The following is an 11,000-nucleotide window of genomic DNA, read 5'->3' as shown; positions in this document are numbered from 1 at the left end:
CTGCACCTCCCACAGTCCTGGTCAAGGCAGAAAGAAGGAAGGAGGAGCAGGGAGGGAGGGAAGGGTCGCGCCAGAAGCCGCTTTCCCCGAGCCCCTGCCCACGCTGCCCCTTGGTCGGAGGCGCCCGAGGTCCGGAGCTCTGGGCTCCTGGAGACGGGGAAAGCCGCGGGGGGTCAGGGGCTGCAGGCGCCTGCAGGTGTCTCCCTCCTGCAGACGCAGCGAGAGCAGGTTCCTGGCAGGCCCTGGCAGTTTCAGGGCTCCTCCCTCGTGCTCAGTTAAAAGGCTGACCCGCCCTCGGAGGGGCAGGCAGTCTCCACGGACGGACGCGGCCAGGGAAGGCGCGTCCCTTGGGAGCTTTGCACCCAAAGCCCAGAACCCCTCTGTGTGGCCCCTCTGCGTGGCCCCTCTCCGTGGCGGCCGCTGCCAGCAGCCGCTGCCTCCGCCTGAGGCTTTCTCGGCTTACCTCGGAGCAGAGGCGCCGCGCCTGGAGCTCGAGATGGTTCTCAGTGGGGCGCTGTGCTTCCGGTGAGTGTCCAGCCGGGCCGGGTGGCCGCCATTGTCCGTGAGCGGGGAGGGAGCCCAACCTGGCAGCGCCTCATGCCGCCCGCTGTGGGCGAAACGGGCAAGCCGGACAAAGACCAGGCGGCCCGTCCACACGGGTCAGCGGCCAGGCCCCTGCTGTGTGCCGCTGAACGCCCGAAGCGAGTCCTGAGGATGCGGTGCGGCGGCTGGTCCAGGGAAGCTGCCCGGCAGATGCGTGCGGGAAACGCTGGCCCCCGTGCCCCTCGCCGGAGACCCCGGCCCAGCTCAGCCTCCGGGGACGGGGCCTTCCAGTGCTGACCCGCTCAGCGACCCTGGTCAAGCGCGGCGCCGGCTGTGCACAGCACACGCCCTGCCCCGTGACAGCTGGAAACGCACCTTCCGAGGCACCTTCGCCTCCCGGGATGCCAGGAAACCGCCATGGGGATGGGAGATGCTTTGGGCAGGAGGAGGAGGGGTTCTGAACGCAGAGGAGGCCCGGCCCGGGGGCCGTGTCCTGACAATGGCCCCTCGAGGGGTCCGGTTCCGGCAGGAAGGGCCCTGGCTAGCCCACCGCCCTGCTCGGCCAGGCCCCAGGGCGCACCAGGCCCTGCCCGCCCAGCTTCTCCCCCACGACAGACCCAGGAGAGGACCTGGACTGGCGGCACGAGCTGCGGGCGAGGGAGGCCCCGCTGACCCCAGCCCGCGGAGGGGGCGGCTCACCTGGCCCCACGTTTCAGGATGAAGGATGCGGCCTTGAAGGTGCTCTACCTTCGTGACAACCAGCTCCTGGCCGGAGGGCTGCACGAGGGGGTGGCCATCAAAGGTGGGTGGGCAGCAGCCCCCTTGTCGGGCGGAAGAGCTGAGGGGCACGGGCCTCGGGCCGGGTGGGAATCTCAGCATTCACCCGCAGGCTGGCTTTGGGAAAACCTGCCCTTCCCTGGGAGCTTTATTCCCACGTGGGGTGGTTTCTGTCTCCCCACCCCCCTGCTCTCTGAAGCCCTTGACCAGCCTCTCTGCCCCCCACTGCTCTGGACCAGTGCACACCTGCTCACCTGCTCAGTGCACACCTGTTCACCTGTTCACCTGCTCACCTGCTCACTTGCTCACCTGCTCACCTGCTCACTTGCTCACCTGCTCACTTGCTCACCTGCTCACCTGCTCACCTGCTCACCTGCTCACTTGCTCACCTGCTCACCTGCACACCTGCTCACCTGCTCACCTGCTCACCTGCTCACCTGCTCACTTGCACACCTGCTCACCTGCTCACCTGCTCACTTGCTCACCTGCTCACCTGCTCACCTGCACACCTGCTCACCTGTTCGCCTGCTCAATTGCTCACCTGCTCACTTGCTCACCTGCTCCTGCTCACTCGCTCACCTGCTCACCTACTCACTTGCACCCATGCCAGTCAGGGTCCTCTGGGCCGAGGGTGGGGGCGCCTCCTCGGTCTTCAGACCCCTGGGATAGAGAGGGGTGCAAACGGTGCCGAGGGGCAGTGGCAGACCCCCAGGAGCTGTGGGCGTGCAGGGGAGCCGCCGCCGCCCTGAGCAGGACTGCTCAGGGGGCTGGCGCCTTGACGACCACCCCCTGCCCAGCCTGGGACGGGGCGGCAGCCAGGGTCCTGTGCGGGCTCGTTCCTCTAGGCGAGGAGATCAGCGTGGTGCCCAATCGGTCGCTGGACGCCAGGCTCTCCCCGGTCATGCTGGGCGTCCAGGGCGGGAGCCAGTGCCTGTCGTGCGGGCAGGGCCAGGAGCCCGCCCTGAGCCTGGAGGTGAGTCCTTGGGCGCGCCCCGCCTGCCGGGCGTTGGCAGACCCCAGCCCAGGAAGGCCGCGCGCCCGGCAGCCGCAGAGCGCCAGGGAAGCCCCCGGCAGGACGTGGACAGCAGCCTCCCCCGGAGAGGCCCCCATTCCCTCCGCCCAGCCCCCTGGGCCGTGCTCCTGCCCCTCGCCCGACGGGGCCCGATGCCCGCCCTCCCCGGCCCCCACCCTGCCCCTCACCTGATGGGGCCCGATGCCCGCCCTCCCCGGCCCCCACCCCTGCCCGATGGGGCCCAATGCCTGCTCTCCCTGGACCCGCACCCCTGCCCCTCGCCTGACGGGGCCCAATGCCCACTCTCCCTGGCCCCCACCCTGCCCCTCGCCTGATGGGCCCTCCCCGGCCCCCACCCTGCCCCTCACCCAACGGGGCCCGATGCCCGCCCTCCCCGGCCCCCACCCTGCCCCTCACCCGACGGGGCCCAATGCCCGCCCTCCCCGGCCCCCACCCCTGCCCGATGGGGCCCAATGCCTGCTCTCCCTGGACCCGCACCCCTGCCCCTCGCCCGACGGGGCCCAATGCCCACTCTCCCTGGCCCCCACCCTGCCCCTCGCCCGACGGGGGCCCCATGCCCACTCTCCCTGGCCCCCACCCTGCCCCTCGCCTGATGGGCCCTCCCCGGCCCCCACCCTGCCCCTCGCCTGACGGGCCCCCCGCCCGCAGCCAGTGAACATCATGGACCTCTACCGCAGCGCCGAGGAGTCCAAGGGCTTCACCTTCTACCGGCGGAGCACGGGGCTCACCTCCAGCTTCGAGTCGGCCGCCTTCCCGGGCTGGTTCCTGTCCACGGAGCCCACGGCCGACCAGCCCCTCAGGCTCGCCCGGCTCCCGGCGCCCGCCGGCTGGGACGCCCCCATCACCGACTTCTACTTCCAACAGTGCGACTAGGGTGCGGCCCCGATGCCCCGGGCGCGGCCGGCCCGGCGGGCCAGGGGGAGCTCCTGGAGACCCTCCCGGCCCCAGCTCCGGCTGGGTGCGCCTCCCGCCCCCGTGGGGCCACTCCACGGCCCCTCCTGGGGAATGGCGACTCGAGGAAGCCGCACGAGCCGAACTGGGCGTGACGTAGGATTCCCAGGGCAGAGCGGGTAGTGGGGGATCATGGGAGCTTGACGGCCCCTTACTCGGGGCCTGTCTGTCCAACCCCCCCTTCCTCTTAATCCTGAGCCTCACGTGCCTTCGCAGCGCTGCAGGAGTGGTGGGCGTGGGCGGGGGGTGGCAGGGCCGTGGACGTGGACGGGGGTGTCAGGGCTGCAGGAGTGGTGGGCGTGGGCGGGGGTGGCAGGGCCGTGGACGTGGGCGGGGCTGTCAGGGCTGCAGGAGTGGTGGGCGTGGGCGGGGCTGTCAGGGCTGCAGGAGTGGTGGGTGTGGACGGGGGTGTCAGGGCTGCAGGAGTGGTGGGTGTGGGCGGGGCTGTCAGGGCTGCAGGAGTGGTGGGCGTGGGCGGGGCTGTCAGGGCTGCAGGAGTGGTGGGCGTGGGCGGGGCTGTCAGCGCTGCAGGAGTGGTGGACGTGGACGGGGGTGTCAGGGCTGCAGGAGTGGTGGGCGTGGGCGGGGCTGTCAGGGCTGCAGGAGTGGTGGGCGTGGGCGGGGCTGTCAGGGCTGCAGGAGTGGTGGGCGTGGGCGGGGGTGTCAGGGCTGCAGGAGTGGTGGGTGTGGGCGGGGCTGTCAGGGCTGCAGGAGTGGTGGGCGTGGGCGGGGCTGTCAGGGCTGCAGGAGTGGTGGGTGTGGGCGGGGCTGTCAGGGCTGCAGGAGTGGTGGGCGTGGGCGGGGGTGTCAGGGCTGTGGGCGTGGACGGGGCGTGGGCGGGGGTGTCAGGGCTGCAGGAGTGGTGGGCGTGGGCGGGGGTGTCAGGGCTGTGGGCGTGGACGGGGCGTGGGCGGGGGTGTCAGGGGTGTGGACAGGGCGTGGGTGGTGGTGTCAGGGCCGTGGGCGTGGACGGGGCGTGGGCGGGGGTGTCAGGGCTGTGGACAGGGTGTGGGCGGGGGTGTCAGGGCTGTGGGCGTGGACGGGGCGTGGGCGGGGTGTCAGGGCTGTGGACGTGGACGGGGCGTGGGCGGGGCTGTCAGGGCTGCAGGAGTGGTGGGCATGGGCGGGGCTGTCAGGGCCGTGGGCGTGGACGGGGCGTGGGCGGGGGTGTCAGGGCTGCAGGAGTGGTGGGCGTGGGCGGGGCTGTCAGGGCTGTGGGCGTGGACGGGGCGTGGGCGGGGGTGTCAGGGCCGTGGACGTGGATGGGGCGTGGGTGGTGGTGGCAGGGCTGTGGTCGTGGATGGGGTGTGGGCAGTGGTGTCAGGGCTGTGGACGTGGTCAGGCGTGGGCGGGGGTGTGAGGGCTGTGGTCGTGGATGGGGTGTGGGCAGTGGTGTCAGGGCCGTGGACGTGGATGGGGCGTGGGTGGTGGTGGCAGGGCTGTGGTCGTGGATGGGGTGTGGGCAGTGGTGTCAGGGCTGTGGACGTGGTCAGGCGTGGGCGGGGCTGTCAGGGCCGTGGACGTGGACGGGGCATGGGCAGTGGTGTCAGGGGTGTGGACAGGGCGTGGGCGGGGGTGTCAGGGCTGTGGGCGTGGACGGGGCGTGGGCGGGGGTGTCAGGGCTGTGGGCGTGGACGGGGCATGGGCGGGGGTGTCAGGGCTGTGGGCGTGGACGGGGCGTGGGCAGTGGTGTCAGGGGTGTGGACAGGGCGTGGGTGGTGGTGTCAGGGCTGGGGGCATGGACGGGGCGTGGGCAGTGGTGTCAGGGCCGTGGACGTGGATGGGGCGTGGGTGGTGGTGGCAGGGCTGTGGTCGTGGATGGGGTGTGGGCAGTGGTGTCAGGGCTGTGGGTATGGATGGGGCGTGGGGGGTGGTGTCAGGGCCGGGGGCATGGACGGGGCGTGGGCAGTGGTGTCAGGGCCGTGGACGTGGACGGGGCGTGGGCAGTGGTGTCAGGGCCGTGGACGTGGATGGGGCGTGGGCGGGGGTGTCAGGGCTGTGGGCGTGGATGGGGCGTGGGCAGTGGTGTCAGGGCCGTGGACGTGGATGGGGCGTGGGTGGTGGTGGCAGGGCTGTGGTCATGGATGGGGTGTGGGCAGTGGTGTCAGGGCTGTGGGTATGGATGGGGCGTGGGGGGTGGTGTCAGGGCTGGGGGCATGGACAGGGCGTGGGCAGTGGTGTCAGGGCTGTGGGCGTGGACGGGGCGTGGGCAGTGGTGTCAGGGCCGTGGACGTGGATGGGGCGTGGGTGGTGGTGGCAGGGCTGTGGTCGTGGATGGGGTGTGGGCAGTGGTGTCAGGGCTGTGGGTATGGATGGGGCGTGGGGGGTGGTGTCAGGGCTGGGGGCATGGACGGGGCGTGGGCAGTGGTGTCAGGGCCGTGGACGTGGATGGGGCGTGGGTGGTGGTGGCAGGGCTGTGGTCGTGGATGGGGTGTGGGCAGTGGTGTCAGGGCTGTGGGTATGGATGGGGCGTGGGGGGTGGTGTCAAGGCTGTGGACGTGGTCAGGCGTGGGCGGGGGTGTCAGGGATGGGACGTGGATGGGGCGTGGGTGGTGGTGTCGGGCTGTGGGCGTGGGCTGTGGGGCGTGGACGGGCTTGGGCGGTGGTGTCATAGGAAACTGCTCCACTCAGGACACAGGAGTTGAGCAGGGGACATCAGACCTTTCTGAAACCTAAGATACAGTCAAAATCTAAGGCGTTTTTTCTGGTCACCCAGAAAGATGTTGTAAAGTAGTATATCTTTTAATTCCACTTTGTTGCATTTTTTAAAACTCCTAGCTACATGTTCTGCATAGAAAAATGCCTGAGAGTATATTTACATTTTAGGTGTCAGGGTGGTGGTATTAGGAGAGATCTTTCTATCTGTATTTTGTAATTTTTCTTCAATGAAGATGGATCACTTGTGTAATAATAAAGAAGAAATTAGTCCTGAGGCCCTCGGAGGGGCCGGGAAGCGCCTGCCGCGCTGCCTTATGCAGGCTGCGGCTTGGTAAACGTGGCCGTGGAGATGCCACTCGCTGTGCGGGGACCCCTCCCGCCAGTGCCGCTTGAGCGCAGATGACGCCGGCGCCCCGGCCAGCTCTGCCACAGCCTGACCCAGGGACGCTGAGCCAGAACCAGCCTCCAAAGCTGCTCCCGGCCTCCTGGTCCTCAGACATCACAGAGATAATAAAAGCTTGTGGTTTTAAGCTGCTGAGTTTTGGAGTAACTTGTTATACAGCAATGGTTAACTCATGCAGAGAGCAATAAATTCATTTATTTTTTATTACATTTTCGCGAATATTTTTGTTTTGCTTCCCAGAGTGATCAATCATCCCTTAATTTCCCCAAATGCTTTCCTTCAAAGCCAGTCAGATTATGTTTGTTGTTCTCTTTCCATGAGGCTGAGCTCGTGCTCATGCCCCTTGGCGCCTTCGGCACAACAGCTGGGCGCGCTAAAACCCTGGGAGAAGGGAGCAGAGGCAGACGAGGGGTCCATCCTCAAGCCCCAGGAGTTCCGCATGCCCAGTGGGACTGGACTGGCAGGTTCAGAGGCTGCCGAGGGCCGAGGAGGTGGCCAGGCCAGAGGAGGCTGCCTCCGTGGTCCTCAGCAGCTCCCGGGCCCGGCAGTGCAGCCCTTCCACGGACTCTCAGGGCTCCGACACTGCGGCCCCAGGGCAGAGCAGTTTCTGCAGACCCAGTAATGTTCTCCCTCCTTCTGTGGTCCCCGACACTCTCCATCCGTGGTCCCCGACACTCTCCACCCATGGTCCCTGATACTCTCTCCATCTGTGGCCCCAACACTCTCTCCATCCATGGTTCCCGACACTCTCCATCCATGGTCCCTGGCACTCTCTCCATCCGTGGTCCCTGACACTCTCCATCTGTGGTCCCAGGCACCATCTCATATTGCTTCCTCTCTACCTGGAAAAATTGCTCACCTTTCAAGACCCTGCTGAGATGTCACCTCCAAGCAGCTTGGTAGTAAGTGACTTGGAGTCTGTGGTCCCTGGGTTGAGCTCAGGGGCAGGGCTGCAGCATTTTGTTTCCAAGCACCTAGCATGGTCGTTGGCAAATAATTGAACCCAGGGAGTAGAGAACTTGGAAATGACTTCTCCACACTGGAATATTTTCTCCCTGTCTTCCACCATCTAAACAGGCTCACCCTTAAGGGAGCAGCTCAAATTCTACCCCATTATTTTGTGGAGGCAGTTTTTCCTGCACAGATGTTAGGGCTTCTGCAGAGGTTGTGACATCCCTGTGCCAGAGGTATAGAGGCAGAGCCTGGAGAACCTATTTCTTAGGAAGACCATGGCACAGACTTCTCCACGTCGGGGGGACACTGTGGTGCCATGTCTAAGGCCCTTCCAATTCCATGAACTTTTACCCAAGGAACTTTTATGCAGTTTATTTTCTCCGATATGTTCTTGGCCCAAGGCTTAGATAATTTGGTCTCCTAATTATCTTTTCACGTGTTTATGACTTTGCTCTCCAGCTGGACTATAAAACTACTTAACAGGGACCAGGTATTCCCTGTCTTTGTCACAGCAATGCAAGTGCTCAGTAAATACTTAGTGACTGCCAGGTATAATGCCCCATGCTTGGGAAACTGGGAGAGGGCATGAAGAGTAATCAATTACCTGAAAAACCAGAAGGAGGGTCTAATCCCTGCCCATCTTTTCTCCTTCTGCAGACATCTGGGTCTTGGACTGATCCTCCCATCTCCTTACAGAGCCCTACAGGGGCTTTGCAAATGACCTAAAGGGTGGAGTTACAGGAGCAGAGAGTCCCAGGAGAACATTACATGCAACTTCTCTGCCTCTTAGGGACAGATGGATGGGTGGAGGGATGGATGGAGGGACGTATGTATGTATGTATGTAGGAATGGATGGATGGATGATGGAGGGAGATGTGGAGATATGGAGAGATGGTTAGATGGATGGGGCAGGAGGGGAGGAGGGATAGTTGGTTGGATGAAGGATGGATAATTGCATGGAGATGGAAGGATGAATGGATGAATGGATAATTGGATGGATGGATGATTGGATAGAGATGGAGGGATGGTTAGTTGGATGGATGAAGGGAGGGATGGATGGAGGAATGGATGGGTGGATGGATAGAAGGAAGGATGGAGGAATGGTTGGATGGATGGAGGATGGAGGGAGGGATGGAGGGATGGAGGGGCTGAGTTGAGGGATGCCAATTACCCCTGCTCTGCTCACAGTACTGGCTGTAGGTGTTTATATTTAGTAGTCCAGGGAAATGGTCCCTGCCCAGTACCAGGGTAGACCTAATGTCACCCTCCTTTCCAGCTGGGAAACTTCCTTTGAAGTTCTGCCTCATCATGCTGGGAAAGCAGAGCCTCCGCTCTCATCTTTCCAAACAGCGCCACCCTCACAATGCTCTCAGCCCGCTCTGCCTCGCTGGCTGCAGCCTGGCCTTAGGGATCGGAGGCTGTTCTAACCTTCGGCTCCTAAGACACAGGCTTTCTTGCCTCCTCTGTTTCTGCTGGCCTAGGATGGAGCTCCATGGGGGCACCAAAGAGGTGAGATGGAGAGGTCTGACCCCAGCGGCGTTTATGTGGCTACTCAAAGCACCCATAAAGGGACCTGGCACCTGGCCTCTGCGCAGGCTTTAGGGCGACTCCCTCCCCTTCAGCAAATACCCATTAATGTCCCCACCTCCTCATTTTCCACCCCGTGCTGAACGCTTTGTAAAACCCTAGGCTCTTTCTCCCCATCCTGGAAGAGCTAGAGATGACTGTGGGCCTTGACCAGTGGTATAAGCACAACATGCGCTGCAGATGCCCTGGAGAAATCAGCCGGAAGCTCCAGGCCCGGGGTTCCAGGCACCGGCCCGCAGGTCCATGCGGGGAGGCAGTATTCTCTCCCTCGTTCTTGCTTTCCTTCTCTCTCTGTCAATGTTTCTGAAATGAGAACTGTCCCTCTCTTTCACTGCTTCTGGCAAGCTCTCTAGACAGCAAGGCTTCCCTTCCACAGGACACAGTGGGATGGTACATAGTCTAGGGGTGTATGGGAGAGATTTGAAGAAAAGATACACGTTTAGTCAAATAAAGATTCTTAAAATATTTGTAAACACAGATTTTAGAAATTAATACTAGGAGAGATCATCTAGGCCAGTGATATTCAAACAGTGTTCGGTGACGCGTGATGGTTGCTTGTAAATTCTCACTTCAGTGGGCAAGGTAAGTGCCGGCGTGCAGGGTTCTGAGGTCTCCACCACACTCTACTTCAGCAAAAGCAGATCTCCTTTATCCTCTTTATGTATTAGGTGTCTGTGTAAAACATCATCATGAAACTTTAAAAAGTTTTGGAAGGCATCGATCTTGTCCAAACTCTCATTCCATGGAGGATAAATTGGAGGCCTTGGGGAGCAGAGGGGACCCTCCAAAGTGGCAGACAAATTGGTAGCAGAGCTGGAACTCAACCAAGGTTTGCCATTCAAAGTCTGCATTTCTGTGTCCTGCTTGTGAGCACCAGTGTGTGTCAGTTTGGGTGGCTGGAGAGAGCTAACTGTCAGCTACCAGCAAACACCACAGCCCCAAGATCTCATTAACTCCTGTAAGGAAGATAAGGTCTTTATATAGAACAGTAAACAAAAAGGCAAAAATTTAATATGAGTTCAGAGTAGGGTTGCAATAGGAAGGGAATGCTTCATTAAACTCTGAGTCATGAATCATAGATATTTTGATTTGGAAAGAGCTATAATAACCATGTTATCTAATCCCATGATTTTATAGATGTTGAAACTCTGAGATGTTATTCTACGATGATAATTCATTTGGCAGAACAAGATACTTATGCCAAGCCCAGTGACCTCAATTCCAGACGGTAAGAAGAAGTGTGGCTTTTGAGGCAGGGTGACTGAAGACAGCTGTGCACCTGCCCCGAGAGGAGACAGCTGTGAAGCCATGTTGCCTGGAGGGTGGTTTTTGTCAGCAGAAAAGCGAGATAGCATCACCAGGTAAATCAGGGCCAGGCGGTGGCGACACGGGCAGCCGCTGCAGATTCCAGGGCTGGGTGGTGGTGTGGAAAAAGCGCGCTTAGCACGCAAGTCCAGGTTCCTCCTGAAAGTTGGGGTGTGTTGAAAGTAGAAAAACCAGGAAAGCAGGCTCTGTCTGGGTTTGGGAGGCATTAGCCTAAGACGATCTTGGCGGCTGTAGAAAATGATGACTTGCATGCAATGTGCATGGAAGGAGATGTGGGTGCTGCCTGGGGACCCCAGTGTTAGAGGCACCTCAGAGGAAGGGACCTGCGAAGGAGCGATTGGAGGTTGCGAAGGGGAGCCGCTGCCAAGGGCTCCAGCCGGCCGCAGCCAAACCGCAGAGGGAGCTGAGAAGGATCGCCGGCCTTGGTTCCGTGGAAGCTCAGAGGCTCCTTGTGTGTCGGGGGGAGAGCGAGCAGCAGGGAGGAGGCCTGCTGTGACGCAGCTGGTTCCCGGCAGGTGAGTCGAGGAGGTCTGAGGCCGCCAGAAGAGGTGCCGGGTGGGAGAGGAAGGACGCCCTGGCCCAAGGCCTGTGAAGGGCCATTTGGAGACGATAAGAGGGGGTGGAGCTTGTCCTCAGGCTGTGGGGTGTGCGTGCGCCACACCCCCGATCGCGGCTCTGCCAAGGACCCCTGGCCAAGCTATTTGGGGGAACCAGAGACCTGGCATTCAGGTGATTTGACTGTACTTCCGAGAAGTGAGCCGGTCGGGA

General features: G+C 62.3%; 1 protein-coding gene across 1 annotated transcript; it reads left to right on the top strand.

Moving 5' to 3' along the window:
- The first annotated feature begins 322 nt into the window (after positions 1-322).
- Positions 323-3,532, top strand: LOC101445701 (interleukin-36 receptor antagonist protein). The gene is made up of 4 exons (XM_004452006.4): positions 323-525; positions 1,260-1,345; positions 2,166-2,293; positions 3,002-3,532. Exons 1-4 carry the CDS (start codon positions 497-499, stop codon positions 3,224-3,226), a joined length of 468 nt encoding a protein of 155 aa, XP_004452063.3. The 5' UTR covers positions 323-496; the 3' UTR covers positions 3,227-3,532.
- Positions 3,533-11,000: the final 7,468 nt, after the last annotated feature.

Source organism: Dasypus novemcinctus, chromosome 17, assembly GCF_030445035.2.
Source record: "Dasypus novemcinctus isolate mDasNov1 chromosome 17, mDasNov1.1.hap2, whole genome shotgun sequence".
In the NCBI taxonomy this organism is placed as follows: Eukaryota; Metazoa; Chordata; class Mammalia; order Cingulata; family Dasypodidae; genus Dasypus; species Dasypus novemcinctus.
The sequence above is the reverse complement of the archived record's forward strand: the minus strand, read 5'-3'. Positions and strand labels throughout refer to the sequence as shown.